The sequence below is a fragment of the Nyctereutes procyonoides genome, unplaced genomic scaffold (assembly GCF_905146905.1).
Source record: "Nyctereutes procyonoides isolate TBG_1078 unplaced genomic scaffold, NYPRO_anot_genome, whole genome shotgun sequence".
NCBI lineage: Eukaryota > Metazoa > Chordata > Mammalia > Carnivora > Canidae > Nyctereutes > Nyctereutes procyonoides.
Genome location: NW_026575042.1, coordinates 6,174,619 through 6,186,865, shown reverse-complemented (window position 1 = coordinate 6,186,865; position 12,247 = coordinate 6,174,619). Strand labels below are relative to the sequence as shown.

At 42.2% G+C, this 12,247-nt stretch overlaps 1 protein-coding gene across 17 annotated transcripts in view; it reads right to left on the bottom strand.

Annotated features, from left to right (window-relative positions):
* ARPP21 (cAMP regulated phosphoprotein 21) overlaps positions 1–12,247 on the bottom strand; it is a 155,751-nt gene that overhangs the window by 44,784 nt on the left and 98,720 nt on the right. For 15 of the 17 annotated variants that reach the window (XM_055321601.1, XM_055321606.1, XM_055321599.1 and 12 more), the window contains 3 exons: positions 11,402–11,506; positions 10,217–10,477; positions 5,698–5,824 (listed from right to left, as the gene is read on the bottom strand). In XM_055321601.1, coding sequence (XP_055177576.1) covers positions 5,698–5,824; positions 10,217–10,477; positions 11,402–11,506 — 493 coding nt within the window. The remainder of the gene's footprint in view (positions 1–5,697; positions 5,825–10,216; positions 10,478–11,401; positions 11,507–12,247) is intronic. The other 2 variants (XM_055321612.1, XM_055321614.1) reach the window with 1 other exon arrangement.

Genomic DNA, 12,247 nt, shown 5'->3' with positions numbered 1-12,247 from the left:
TTCCCCCCTTCCTGCTCTGCTGACAGTCTGTCTTCCTATTACTCTACTTTCATGACATTTAAGAATCCAAGCTCTCCTGGTCTACTAGAAAATCAGCAGTTTTGGACTGCCTGTTGTAAACAGTATTCCATATTATTCTTCTACCTAAACCTAAAGTAACATTATTGGCATTAAGAAAAGTGCTAAAGCCTGGCAAGTGAGGGATGTAGGCAACAGTGTCTAGGAACAGCTTACCCATACCTCATTGGTCATAGGGTCTTACCTTCCAGATATTTTCATGGAATGTTTCTTTTTTTAGGGAATCAAACATGTCTTAATTATTTGAGGAAAAAAATGATAACATGCTTTGAATAACTTCAAAGTCTCCCCTGCATCCTTGGACTTCAGAGAAACTGGAGGTAACCTTTGCCTTGAGATTCAGGTCAGGACTGGAGGAAGTCTTACAGCTGGAGTCGTGACTATCACCTTTCAGCCACAGATAGAACTAGTAAGCAGAACATCAGCAAAAATACAGAAGATCTGAACAACAAAATAAACTGACAGGATTTTAATTGACAAGTCTAAAACATTCCACCAAACAACAGCAGAATACCCAATTGTTTTCAGGAGTTTAGATCATATCCTGGTCCGTGAAACCAACCTCAACAATCTTTTAAGAGTTAAAATCATACAGAGCATATTCTTTGACTGTAAAGGAATCAGTCTAGAATCAATAACAGAAATACAACACGAAAACCTCCAAATGCTTGAGTATTAAACAAAACACCTCTAAATAATCCATAGATCAAGGAGGAAATCTCACAGGAAATAAAAAATATATATACAGATGAATGAAAATGCAAATAAAGCACATAAAAATATGTGGCACACTCTTAAAGCAGGGCTATCACACAAAATGCTGGCATTGGAAAAGAGAAAGTCTTAAAACAATGATCTCACCTCCTACCTCAAGAAATTACATAAAGCAGTATAAAATAAAGCTAAAGTGTGAAGAAGCAGGAAAATAAAAAAGGCAAGAACAGAAATCAATGAAATCAAAACAATAAAGCAATGGAGAAAATCAATGAAATATAGTGGTAGGTCTTTGAAAAGATCAGGGAAATTGATAAACCTACTGAGACTTACAAAACTAAGAAATGAGAATTTAAAAATCACCAACAGTAAGAATAAAACAGGACATCTCAACATATCCTGCAGCCATTCAAAGTATAATAATGAAATAACCACTAATAACTCTTCACTTATAAATCCCACAACTTAGAAGAAATGAACCAATTCCTCAATGACCACAAAGGACCAAAACTCAGCAAAAGTGAGAAAGATCACCTGAATACTCTTATAACCATATCAATTTCATAATTAAAGGCTCTAGGAATTATATTTACATGAAAAGTAAAAACATAATGCTTCTGAAAATCCCCAGGCTCAGACAGGGTCACTGGAGGATTTAACACTTAAGGAAGAGTCAGCACCACTTTTACACAATTCCTTCCAAAAAACAGAAGAGGAAGGAACGCTCCCCAATTTATTTTCTGAGGCCATTATTATCCTGACACCCAGACCAGGACTTATTCATCTCTACATGCCCACTTAGGCAAGTGTATGGGGCCCTACAAGGCCATTTTTGTGGCTTTTAGAAAACGTGCAGGGTTGTGGAGAATGGAGAATGAAGCTACCTATACTTCTTTTTTAGTCAAACTGAGAAGGGAATTTGGATTTGGAGACAAGATTCAAGACAAATTCTTTTCTCTCTCTCTCTCTCTCTCTCTCTCTCTCTCTCTCTCCCTCAATATGTGATCCGCACATAAATGTTTCAGCTGTGCTCTGTCATTTGCTGTCAGTGACCAGCTCTGCACAGGAATAGGAAAGCCTGTGGTGGGTTGGGAGCCAAAGTCCAGAGTTCCCCCATTTGTTCTGCTATTAGTCAAACTGTGTACTTGGGTAATTAATTAAATGCCATCTACCTCCGAAACATGGGCCTGCTGGTTTAGTGCCAACATGCTCATTTCTCTGTGATTATCCATGACAGGAAATAAAGGCAACACTAGTAACTCTGTTCATAGGATTATGATATGGTTAATGTGCAAGTTTAAAACCAGGCCAGCCTGGATTGTCCTCCCAATCTGATCAACCCTGGGACCCTAAGTAACTTATTTCTGAACAGGGGTGTTCACAGCTACTATTTCCCTTGTAAATTTGTGGTGGGGATGAAACAATGCAATGTTTATAAAGACTTAGCATAGCAACTAGCCCATTAGAGACCTAACTGACGATGGCTAGAATTACTACTAACATGTTTGTGAGCTTAAAAACGTTTTTAAACCAGGATAAAGGCATAGCAACATAGGTATTAAGTAAAAGTGATATGCTAACTAAGAAAGCCTAAAACATTATGAAATGAAAGGCTTGCTCATCAGCACTTTATTTTGGTATTTGACCCCTGGGACAGCCACCTGTTCTCAGGTGGGACACCCTTGCTTCTAAGTCTTTCAAAGCTGGAAGGATTTGAAAACCACAGCCTTTTTAGCTCTAACCCGATAAGTGTCTTTTTATGTAATTTCCAGTCATCAACAACTGCCTCGTAAAGAAAATGATCTACCTTCACTGTGTGGGTACCTGATAATGTAAGTTGACAACACATTTTTTTTCCATTAGAGACACTTCTCTATTAATGGTTTTTATTTACCTTGTATGCACAGCTACAAAATTCAAAGATTACTGTTCAAATCTATCACTTAATGCCTACAAAATTTTTTTATAAAGAAGTGTAGGCTTCTTCTTCCAGATGCTTAGCACCTTGATCACCCACTGTTAGTGTAAAGAGTCCAAAATCACCAGGAGGAAGAATTTATTACATACCCCTATTGAGCCTCAGGGTAATGCAGGTGTCCTATTTAGTCAGTTGTGGAATATCTGATTTCCTTTATAAAAATTCACTGTGTGTAATCTTAGGGCCTAGGAAAGGTGTTGTGACTCATGGAGATTTCAATTTGGTCAAGAATGTAGAACAAAGAGACACTTTTCACTACAATTAAAGACTAAGAACAGTGTTGAGAAGCAAACTCTCATTTGGTTATAACTGAGACAAATTTGCTCCATGCTAACACCTAACCACATGATGTGGAGCTTTCTGTAAGCAGGCTCATCAGTACCAGATGAAGGCGGGAGAAGGTCAGATCACAGAGGAAAGAGAGCAGGAGGTGGAAGGAAGGGCAAGAGCAAGTCAGGGCATCACTGTGGGATGGTGCCAGCCCAACCCTGGTCCCAAGATCCATTTACAGAGAGGGTCTTTCCTCAAGCTTCTCCAGGAAATGTGGCTCCCCCAGGTATCCACCATGTTCCTTTGGAGAGTCTCTGTTAGTGTCACTAAACTCAGCAAAATGCCTCCTAGCTATAGTCATGTATTGTCAAGGAGCCATTGAATTAAGCTGGATTACCAGGATTTTGTTAGCAGAGGTGATTCTTAGTGATGCCAGGGGACACCGTCTGTCTTCCCAAACCTTTAGTAAATTCGACAGTGTGGTGGAAACTGTATTGAGATCTTAGGCTGATATCGGGTGTCATGGTCTCAAATGCCAAGAGCTTGAAGGTCTCATGTGTATGTTGATGCTGCCACTTTCAGGAGGACATCATTCACACATGATCTCCCCAGTCCCTACTGACCACCTTAGCTCCACTCACCTCCTTGCCACCTGAAGCACTTCTATTTTGGATATGATATTACTTTAAAATGCACCCTTCTAATTACAGTGTCATTACAGCGCCATGGAGGGGGCATTTCCATGGTGAGGTGGGAGCACAGGATAAGTCAATGCCTCCAGGCTGCCATGGAATGTAGCTGGGGCCAGTTAGGTCTCTGTAGATTAGTTAGATTGGGGGGAGCTTCTGCATCCCCAAATTCTCCCACCACGTTTTAAAAAAGATAAAAAATGTCACAATATTCTCACTAGTGTTGACACTCACTAACAAAGTTAGTGGAGAAGGATCAAGAGGAGCATGAGGCTTGTCCTAAGTCTACTTCTGTTGCCCAGTGAACATATTCATCCAACTTTCTCAGCCCCTCACACAGACCTGGTGTATCCAGGCTTAGTAAGTTCCAGAATGTTTGTAACCGTATGCCTGCATAGGAACTATACCCTAACACAAGCCTGAAATAGCTCTTTAGGAAACTCAAATAATGGCAGTAAACTAAAATTTAGTCAGTCATTATCATTAGACATCTGCATCTTTCTTCTACAGGCATTGGTAGCCTAAAGGAAAACTTCACAGTGGACTCTGGACCAGCAGGTAGGAGTCTTAAATTCACTCTGACAAACATTAGCAGGAGGAATGCAAGCAGCCACATTACTAGAGTACATACCTAACCTGATAGCATAGTTACCACCAAGTGATAGAAGTATATAATATTTTCTAACAATCAGAGAAAATATTACCAACTCTTTTCTTCAAGTAACTAATTATTTTAAACCCTTTTGTCTTCTTATGACTATAAAAATGTAAAGTCAATTCAGAAGTCAATATGTATTTTCCCCCCAAACTATTACAGTGTTGAAACAAAAGGGCATCTGGCTGGTTGCCCTACATTTCTTTAATTCTTCTCCCACAGACTTTAAATAGGCCTTGAGATGAACTAAAGAATATTTACCTATCTATGATACAGAAAAATTGAGGCATTTCCCCAATCTGATAAGATGCTAGTCGTGTCTGCATTCATACTTTTGGGGTGTCTGCTCTTGGTGTTAGCCCTTGGCAAGGACTGTGCTTATTATTAGCTTATAAAAATTGCACACCTCCTGTACACCACACATGTCTGTACATATCATATGCATATACATATAACCAGCATAGAGATCAGATGGCCGAACAGCATTGGGAGCACGTGCTGTAGCAAAACCTACTTACGGAAGGCAGAGTCTCCCAGTCAGGCGGTCTTCGGCATGGCAATTAGTGGTTTCCCCTGCAGGGTGGTCATCAGGAAGGACACAAGCCTCTCCCTAGCACAAGTCACTCAGCCCTGCTGGGTTCCTGCTGCTCTCTGGGCACTGGCATGCCATTAGGAGTGTGACACAGTAGGGAAAGAGACCGGTTCACTGTGAGACCTGCTACTCACTCTCGTACAGTGTATCGGCCCCCCTTCCCACTGCACAGTGGCTGCCAAGCTCTGGGCGGGAGGCGTGTGGCCCTCGAGAAAGTGAGCCATGGAGTCAGAGTTCCACCAGGACATGGGCTGCAGTGTCAGGGGCCTTCTTCTAAAGACAGGACTTTTTAGGATGGTATAGAAACAACCTAACTTGGTCCCCTCTAGCCTTAGGAACAGGGGAAGGATTTTCTTCAAGTTGAAAACAAAAACGAAAAGAAAAGAAAAGAGAAAAGAAAAGAAAGAAAAGGTATGAACTAGGAAGATAAGGATGTGGTCAGCATTCTGGTTTAAAAGAAACTAAGAAGATCCAAAAATAATTTATGGAAAATGTATTTAGCATGCATGTCTGGGGTGCCAGAGTGACGAGGGCTTCACCTTCTTGTACCTGTTACTTTTCCACACAGCATTAATCCAATGCTCGGTTATCTTCTCTGGGTAAAGGAAATGAGGCAATTTAAATTGCCAAGCTTGGATACTCATCCAGAGAGGACAGCTGAGAGATTTACATGCAAAAATCACTGGGTTAGGGGAGGACATGGAAAACGGATTCTAAGTACCTGCTTGCTGTGCTGTTTGTGGCATCTGCTGACTCCTCTGAGCACTGTACTGAACTGAGGCCAGGGGCCGGTACTGCTGCGTGGTTGAGGTAGGGTACTGACCAGATGGATAATAATACACGGACATCTGTGGAAGAGAGGAAAACCAGAGGGGATGAGAAATGTATGTATAAAAAGTAACATTTTTAAACATAAATATATGGTCATGTTATGATGTACCATGACTGCAGTACATTGTAAAGATGGCAATGACCACCAAACATGTCACCCGGCTCTATGTGTGCATGCATATTACCCTTCCATGAAGATGTGAAATCTAGCCCCCAAGCTCTTGCCATCTGGGCTGGTTCTGTGACTCTCTTTGACCAGTGTCCTGAGGCAGAAATAGTGACTTCTGAGACTTGCAAGCCAGGTCTTTATTTTTTTTTTTTTAATTTATTTTTATTTTATTTATTTATGATAGGCACACAGTGAGAGAGAGAGAGAGAGGCAGAGACATAGGCAGATGGAGAAGCAGGCTCCATGCACTGGGAGCCTGACGTGGGATTCGATCCTGGGTCTCCAGGATCGCGCCCTGGGCCAAAGGCAGGCGCCAAACCGCTGCACCACCCAGGGATCCCGCAAGCCAGGTCTTTAAAGAAGACTTGCACTTCTGCTCACACACAAGAGGAGCACCCAGCCATCAGAAAAAGAAGTTTAGGCCATCCTGCTAGAGAAAGAGGCCATGCGGAGAAGACAGGCACCCCAGTGGATGGCCTACACCGATGTTCTGGGCATGTGAGCAAGGCCATCCCCAGTCACGCTGCTGGAGCCATTACCATAGGAAGCAGAGCTGAACCAGCCTTGCTGAGTCCTGCTCTAATTGCTGACCTAGTCGTGAGCAGCATAATGGTTGTTATCTTAAAACAGTGGATTTTGTGTTTTCAAAATGAAACAAGAGCAAATGAAACAGTCATCTACAACAACAAAAAGTTTATGGTAGTTTTAAATATTCTATCTAACATGAATTATTTTTCTAATGGATACACAAGTGAGATGTGAAAATTGCTAATCTCTAGCCAGCAAGGAGCAGGGGGTTGGAATTACAGAATATGGTCAAGTCTGTCAAAGCACTTGGCGGAGTAATTGCACATAGCCAGTATCCAAAAGAATTTATGTTCAATCTGATAAAAGGAAATGATGTATAAAATATTGTTTATGTCACCTACTGTCACTTTCTAGTGACTGGGAATGTCTGATAATATTCTAATTACTTCGAATAAGATTCCAATCAAATGTCTCTTGAAAGGCTTTCTTGCCTGCCTCAGTTCATTTATATTAAGGCTGATCTCTTATTAATCTTAAAGGTTTTTTTCATCTCTGGGCTTCTGACCATTCTTCTATCATCTTCTTTAAAGTGTAGACAGAGGTATATCAGGACACATCCTACAAGTATCATGCGCACAAAATAAAATTACCAGCCATCTCTACTTGACACCTGTGATTTTAATGGGTATTTTATTTTCTGATTTGAGCATGTCAAATAGGAAACACTTTTATTCAATCTTGCAATTGAAACACACATACTGTTTTCCTGCCTTACCATAAAGTAGGAACAAAAGATAACTTAGTTTATGTTGAGCTGTGGTTCTGCAAACCCATGAAATTGTCATGAATTCTTTTTAAAGATTTTATTTATTCATGAGAGACACCCAGAGAGAGGCAGAGACACAGGCAGAGGGAAAAGCAGGCTCCCTGCAGGAAGCCTGATGCAGGGCTCCATCCCAGGGCCCTGGGATCATGACCCGAGCCAAAGGCAAACACTTAACCACTGAGCCACCCAGGTCCAGGTGCCCTAGAATTTTTATGAATTATAATTCTGACTGGCAATATGGATATCCAAGGGTAAGAGACTGAACGAGTCTCCACCAAACATGGGTCAGTATCTGGCAACTAATTGATTGTACATTTTATTTATAGTGATTTTTTCCTTCCTATTCCTCCCTTTCTTTGTAAGGCAGTTAACAATAAAAACCCAAATAATCCTAGAGTATTAACAGGTTTTAGTTATGCTTTGGTAAATCACGGTGCTAGTAAAGATTTCTACCATTATGCATCAGATCCTTCCTAAAATTAAGAAGAACTATTATGGAATTTATTCATGTGCCTATATTTCTATGTTCTTTGGGAAGAATAAAAGTTTGTTCCTTTAGGAAAGGAACTTGTTTCCTTGCTTATGGAATCCTTTCTTGACTTGATTCAATATAAGCTCATAAATATATGTTACCCAATCCTAGGGCTCTTCTCTCACATTCAATATGAAACATGAAAATACCTTTAGGGATGAGGGTCAGAGTTCAAACACTTGAAAATGTCCTGATGAGCACTAATGGTTTAGATGACAGTATGACGTCTTGAGGGAAGCCTCAATTTTTAGTACGTAGTTGTCCTGTTTTGTTCTTGTTTTTTTCCTCCCACCCTATCTTCTTTGAAACCCTGACAGGCTATGCTAGAGGTTTGATCACCTCCATCCAGTTCCTCCCCCAAGCAGAGCATTGGTCAGCTCTGAGGTTAGAGCTCCCAATTATATGAAGCAAATGGGACATGGACACGTGGCTCACCCTCATCCTCCTCCATGGAGCAAGGTGTTGAGTGGGGCCAAGAGGAGTCAGCAAAGGATCCAAATGAAAGGTTGGAAGGGATAAAACAGTAAAGATAGCTCCCAAAAGGAGAAAATGTATATTTTCAACAACTATGTATACTTTAAAACACATGGAGAACCAAATTATGAGCAGATTAGGAGAGGAAGGAAATAAATGAGAAAGAAGAAGGAGCCTTATTAAAAACGAAGAAAGCCTCTTCTCCCCACCTTCTTCAAGTCCCTCTTTGCCTTCTCCATGTGTTTCTTCCTTAACCTTCCAGGGGGTGTTCAGAAGGCCTACATAACACGGCAGACAAAACTGACTTCAAGGTTATTAAGTAGGTTCACTCTCTGCATGCATTTCATGTATTTCCATATGCTTGAGGATTATACCTCGAGTTCTTTTCATTGTTCCATAGTTGAGTAAGCAAGCTCTAAAATGTTTACTAAATTGAAACTCACAATGGATTATATCCTGTACCTAAGAAGTTCATGGATGTCCAGACTGACCATGAAACATGAACATCTGTTCTGGGTTTTTTTTCTACTCCCCTCCCTTTCTATTTCTAAATCTTTTGAAGAAGAGATGAAAGCATTTCTGTTGCAGACACACCAGGGGTTCTGAGTTGTCTTTGCTCCTGTGGTGCACTAATACTGAAATTCATTCATCAAGGAATTTTTTTTTTTAAAGCCTTTTAAAAAGTCTCCAATTAAATATCTTCCAACTCTTCTCCTTGATAGCAGAAATGGGTAAGAACACATAGATGCTGTTTAGGATAAAAGAGCCACAGTATTTTTCCCATTAATTAAACTGAAAGTATTTAATTTATTACTAAAATAATTAATATATTAATGAGGCCCTTTCTCCTGTAACTTAAAATTATTTTTTCAGATCTCCTTAAATCCTCCTAGTAAAGAGATACTGCAGAGAAGACAACTGAAGATGAACAATTAATTAATCATCCAAAACAAAATGAACAACTGAATGAAAACCATTTCATGGTGAAGGGTTCTGCATGGCTTGAAAATAAAATGATTTATTCAATATGTTAAGGCAGTGAAACAAATAATACAAAGGTGACACTGTACTTTAAACAGCTCATCCAATGCAATATTTCTTAATTAGGGTGGGATTTGTTTGGGATATATGTGCCTTGAAAATGGACCAGAAAATGCCTCTGTGCATTTTACATCTTGACAGTAATCACTTGCAATATTCTGCAAGGGATACCCAGGAGAGCACCAGAGATGTTTGGTGGTGAACAGTAACAGATAATCAGTCTTCGAAAAGACAGTAAAAATCAGTGATCTGTGGTGTCTTACATGCTCAAGTCAATTAAATATGATTAATGACTACCTGTGAGAGCACGCAGGAGCTCTGCCTCCCCCTTGGGAGAGGAAAGGACAGTGGATGTCCACTTTAGCTTCCTCTTTTTTATTCATAGGGGAGCTCCTGCCTGGAGCACCAGATTAGCTCCAGAAAATGCCTAAGGAAAAACCACATTTCTAGAGAGCATCAGGGGAGAGTTGAAAGTCCCTGAGGAGCAGGTTCTCTTCTTCCTTCCTGCTTTCAATTCCTAGGTAATCCGGTGAGCAAGACATTGCACAGGAGGGAATGCTTTCCTGCGGCTCCCATACCCACAACCTGGAAAATGGGACATTCCCTCATTGTATCACGGGCAGCTGGGTCAGTTTCACTAAACTTACTTTCTGAGCACCACAGCTTGGCACAACTGCTGAATAAGACAGACTAGGTCCTATACATGGGAGAGATCAGTATGGACCAGAAAGAGCAACACAGGTTGATCTGGTGATAGTCCATGTGGAAGTGGACATGTAGACGTCAAAATACCCAACAGATAAGCTATAAGTCACAGGTGCAAGAAAAAGCATGCTTACCTGTGCTGGTGGAGGCTGTTGCACAAATCCCTGTGGTGAGGGAGGGGCCTGGAGGACTTGCTGGGAGATGGGAGGTCCAGAGCCTGAGAACCCCCCTGTAGGGAGCTGCTGGCCTGTAGAGGCAATGACATAGCTTGTCTGTTGGGTTGGCTGTGCCATGAGGGACGGCGGATAGACAGGACCAGGTGGGGGCTCAGGAGTCTCTCCTGAGGATTGCCGGCTCAGGTTCATCTGGGTGAACTGTGTCGCCACATCGTCTCTCTGCACGGAAACAAAGAGGAAATTGGCAAGACCAGCTCAGTAATGGGAGAGGCACATGAACCACATGCTTGTCACTGTGGGTGAGGGAGGGTGTACAAATAGAAAACAATAACAGAAAGGAATTCTCTGCCCAGAACAAGAGAACATAACAAGGGACAACAGATTTTAATCATCCAGAGGATCAGAGATGGTAAATATTTGGCAAAATCTCCCTGTTTCAATGGGAAAAATAAATCATTATTTTTTAACTAAGGGTTCAAGCTCCTCTGGATGGCCCTGAGGCAAAGAGGGCTTGGTGTCCTGTCCTGAAGGGTTGGCTAGGCTTCACAGGAGTAACCACATCCTCAGCTTTCTGGAGAGAGGCAGAAGGGATTGTATTCACCATTACCCATGGCTGCTCTAGAGACGGAGCCACCACGGTGTCATCACTTATCAGGGAGTATTTTTACTGGCCTGGCCTGAAATTTAGTGCCAATGCTCATTCTCGCTGTCCAAAGGGACTTAGTGCATTGAGGTGAAAGGAAGGGAGAGTGGGGGATCAGGGAGCCAGGGGAATCGCCCGCATCAGTAGCACAGAGTGACAACCACCCCAAATGACTTTAGGCTGTTTCCCAAGCCATCACACAGAGTTCATGTGTCTCTCTACTTCGGGCTTCTAACTCCCAGGGCATCCAATTCCTGCTCAGCTGGTAAATTCTTAAAAGGGTACCCGATTGCAGAAGCAGCAAACATGGGGCAGACGACAGAATGGAAACCATTATTTTGGAGATGGGTTGCAGTGTTCTGGAATGAGACACTCACTCACGCCCTGTCGCAGTCAGCCCAGGGCACCCACCCAGCATCAGCCAGCCCTGCACAAGGAGCGGAAGAAAGCCCATGAACATGCTGTCTCAGGGGAAAGGTCACAAGCAGGTAATACGGTACCATGGGGAACTGCTGCGTTGGAGACACAGGCAGGAGGTGCTGGGGAGGAAAAGAGACCGCTGGGTATTGCACTGACTGGGAGGAAGCCTGCAGCCCCTGCACCGACTGGAGGAAAGAAAAAGCTTGATCAGGTAATGGGGAAGCACTGGGGGTGGAAATCCCACAGGAAGTCTGTCTTATCAGAAACACACCACCCACGCCACCCTACAGATCCTCTTGGCTCAGTGCACTCCAGAGAGGAAAACCAGCCACCAGTGGAAAGTCAAAGCCATGCAGACCAGCCAGCCAGCCTTGCAGGAGGCATGTTTTCTCGGAGTGAACACCACTTTAAGAAGTTACTGCCATACTTTTCATATCATTGTTGTTAGTGAAATCTATTTGGTCTAAGAATATTGCCCAGGGACAAGAAGGAAGGGAAAAAATTACAAACGAAGTTCACTCTAGCAATCTACTCTGATTTCTGTGGCAATTTCCATGTGTGGCTCTAGGGAGGGAGGGCCACTCTACATGTCCTGAAGAACAGGCAGGCCACCTCAGAATTAACTGGTCTCTGTCCTTCCCATTGTAAAGCATTCAATATCATCCCTTTGCAGACATGAGTGCTTGGTCTAGGTTGGGAATGAGTGAGCAAGGTAATACAAAGGCCTGGTTGGGGTTATGACTTCAGTCTCCATGATAGGCTCGTGATGCATAAAAATAGCATCTAGACCTAAAAGAAAACTTGGCATTCATTTTCGCTAGTGCAGCGTGCTCACCATGCAAATCATTGGATGGGGCATTCAAGTCTATCTAAACCTAAGGATCCAGATGAAATCTTATCAACCTGCTATCAAGGGCCCTAGGCTG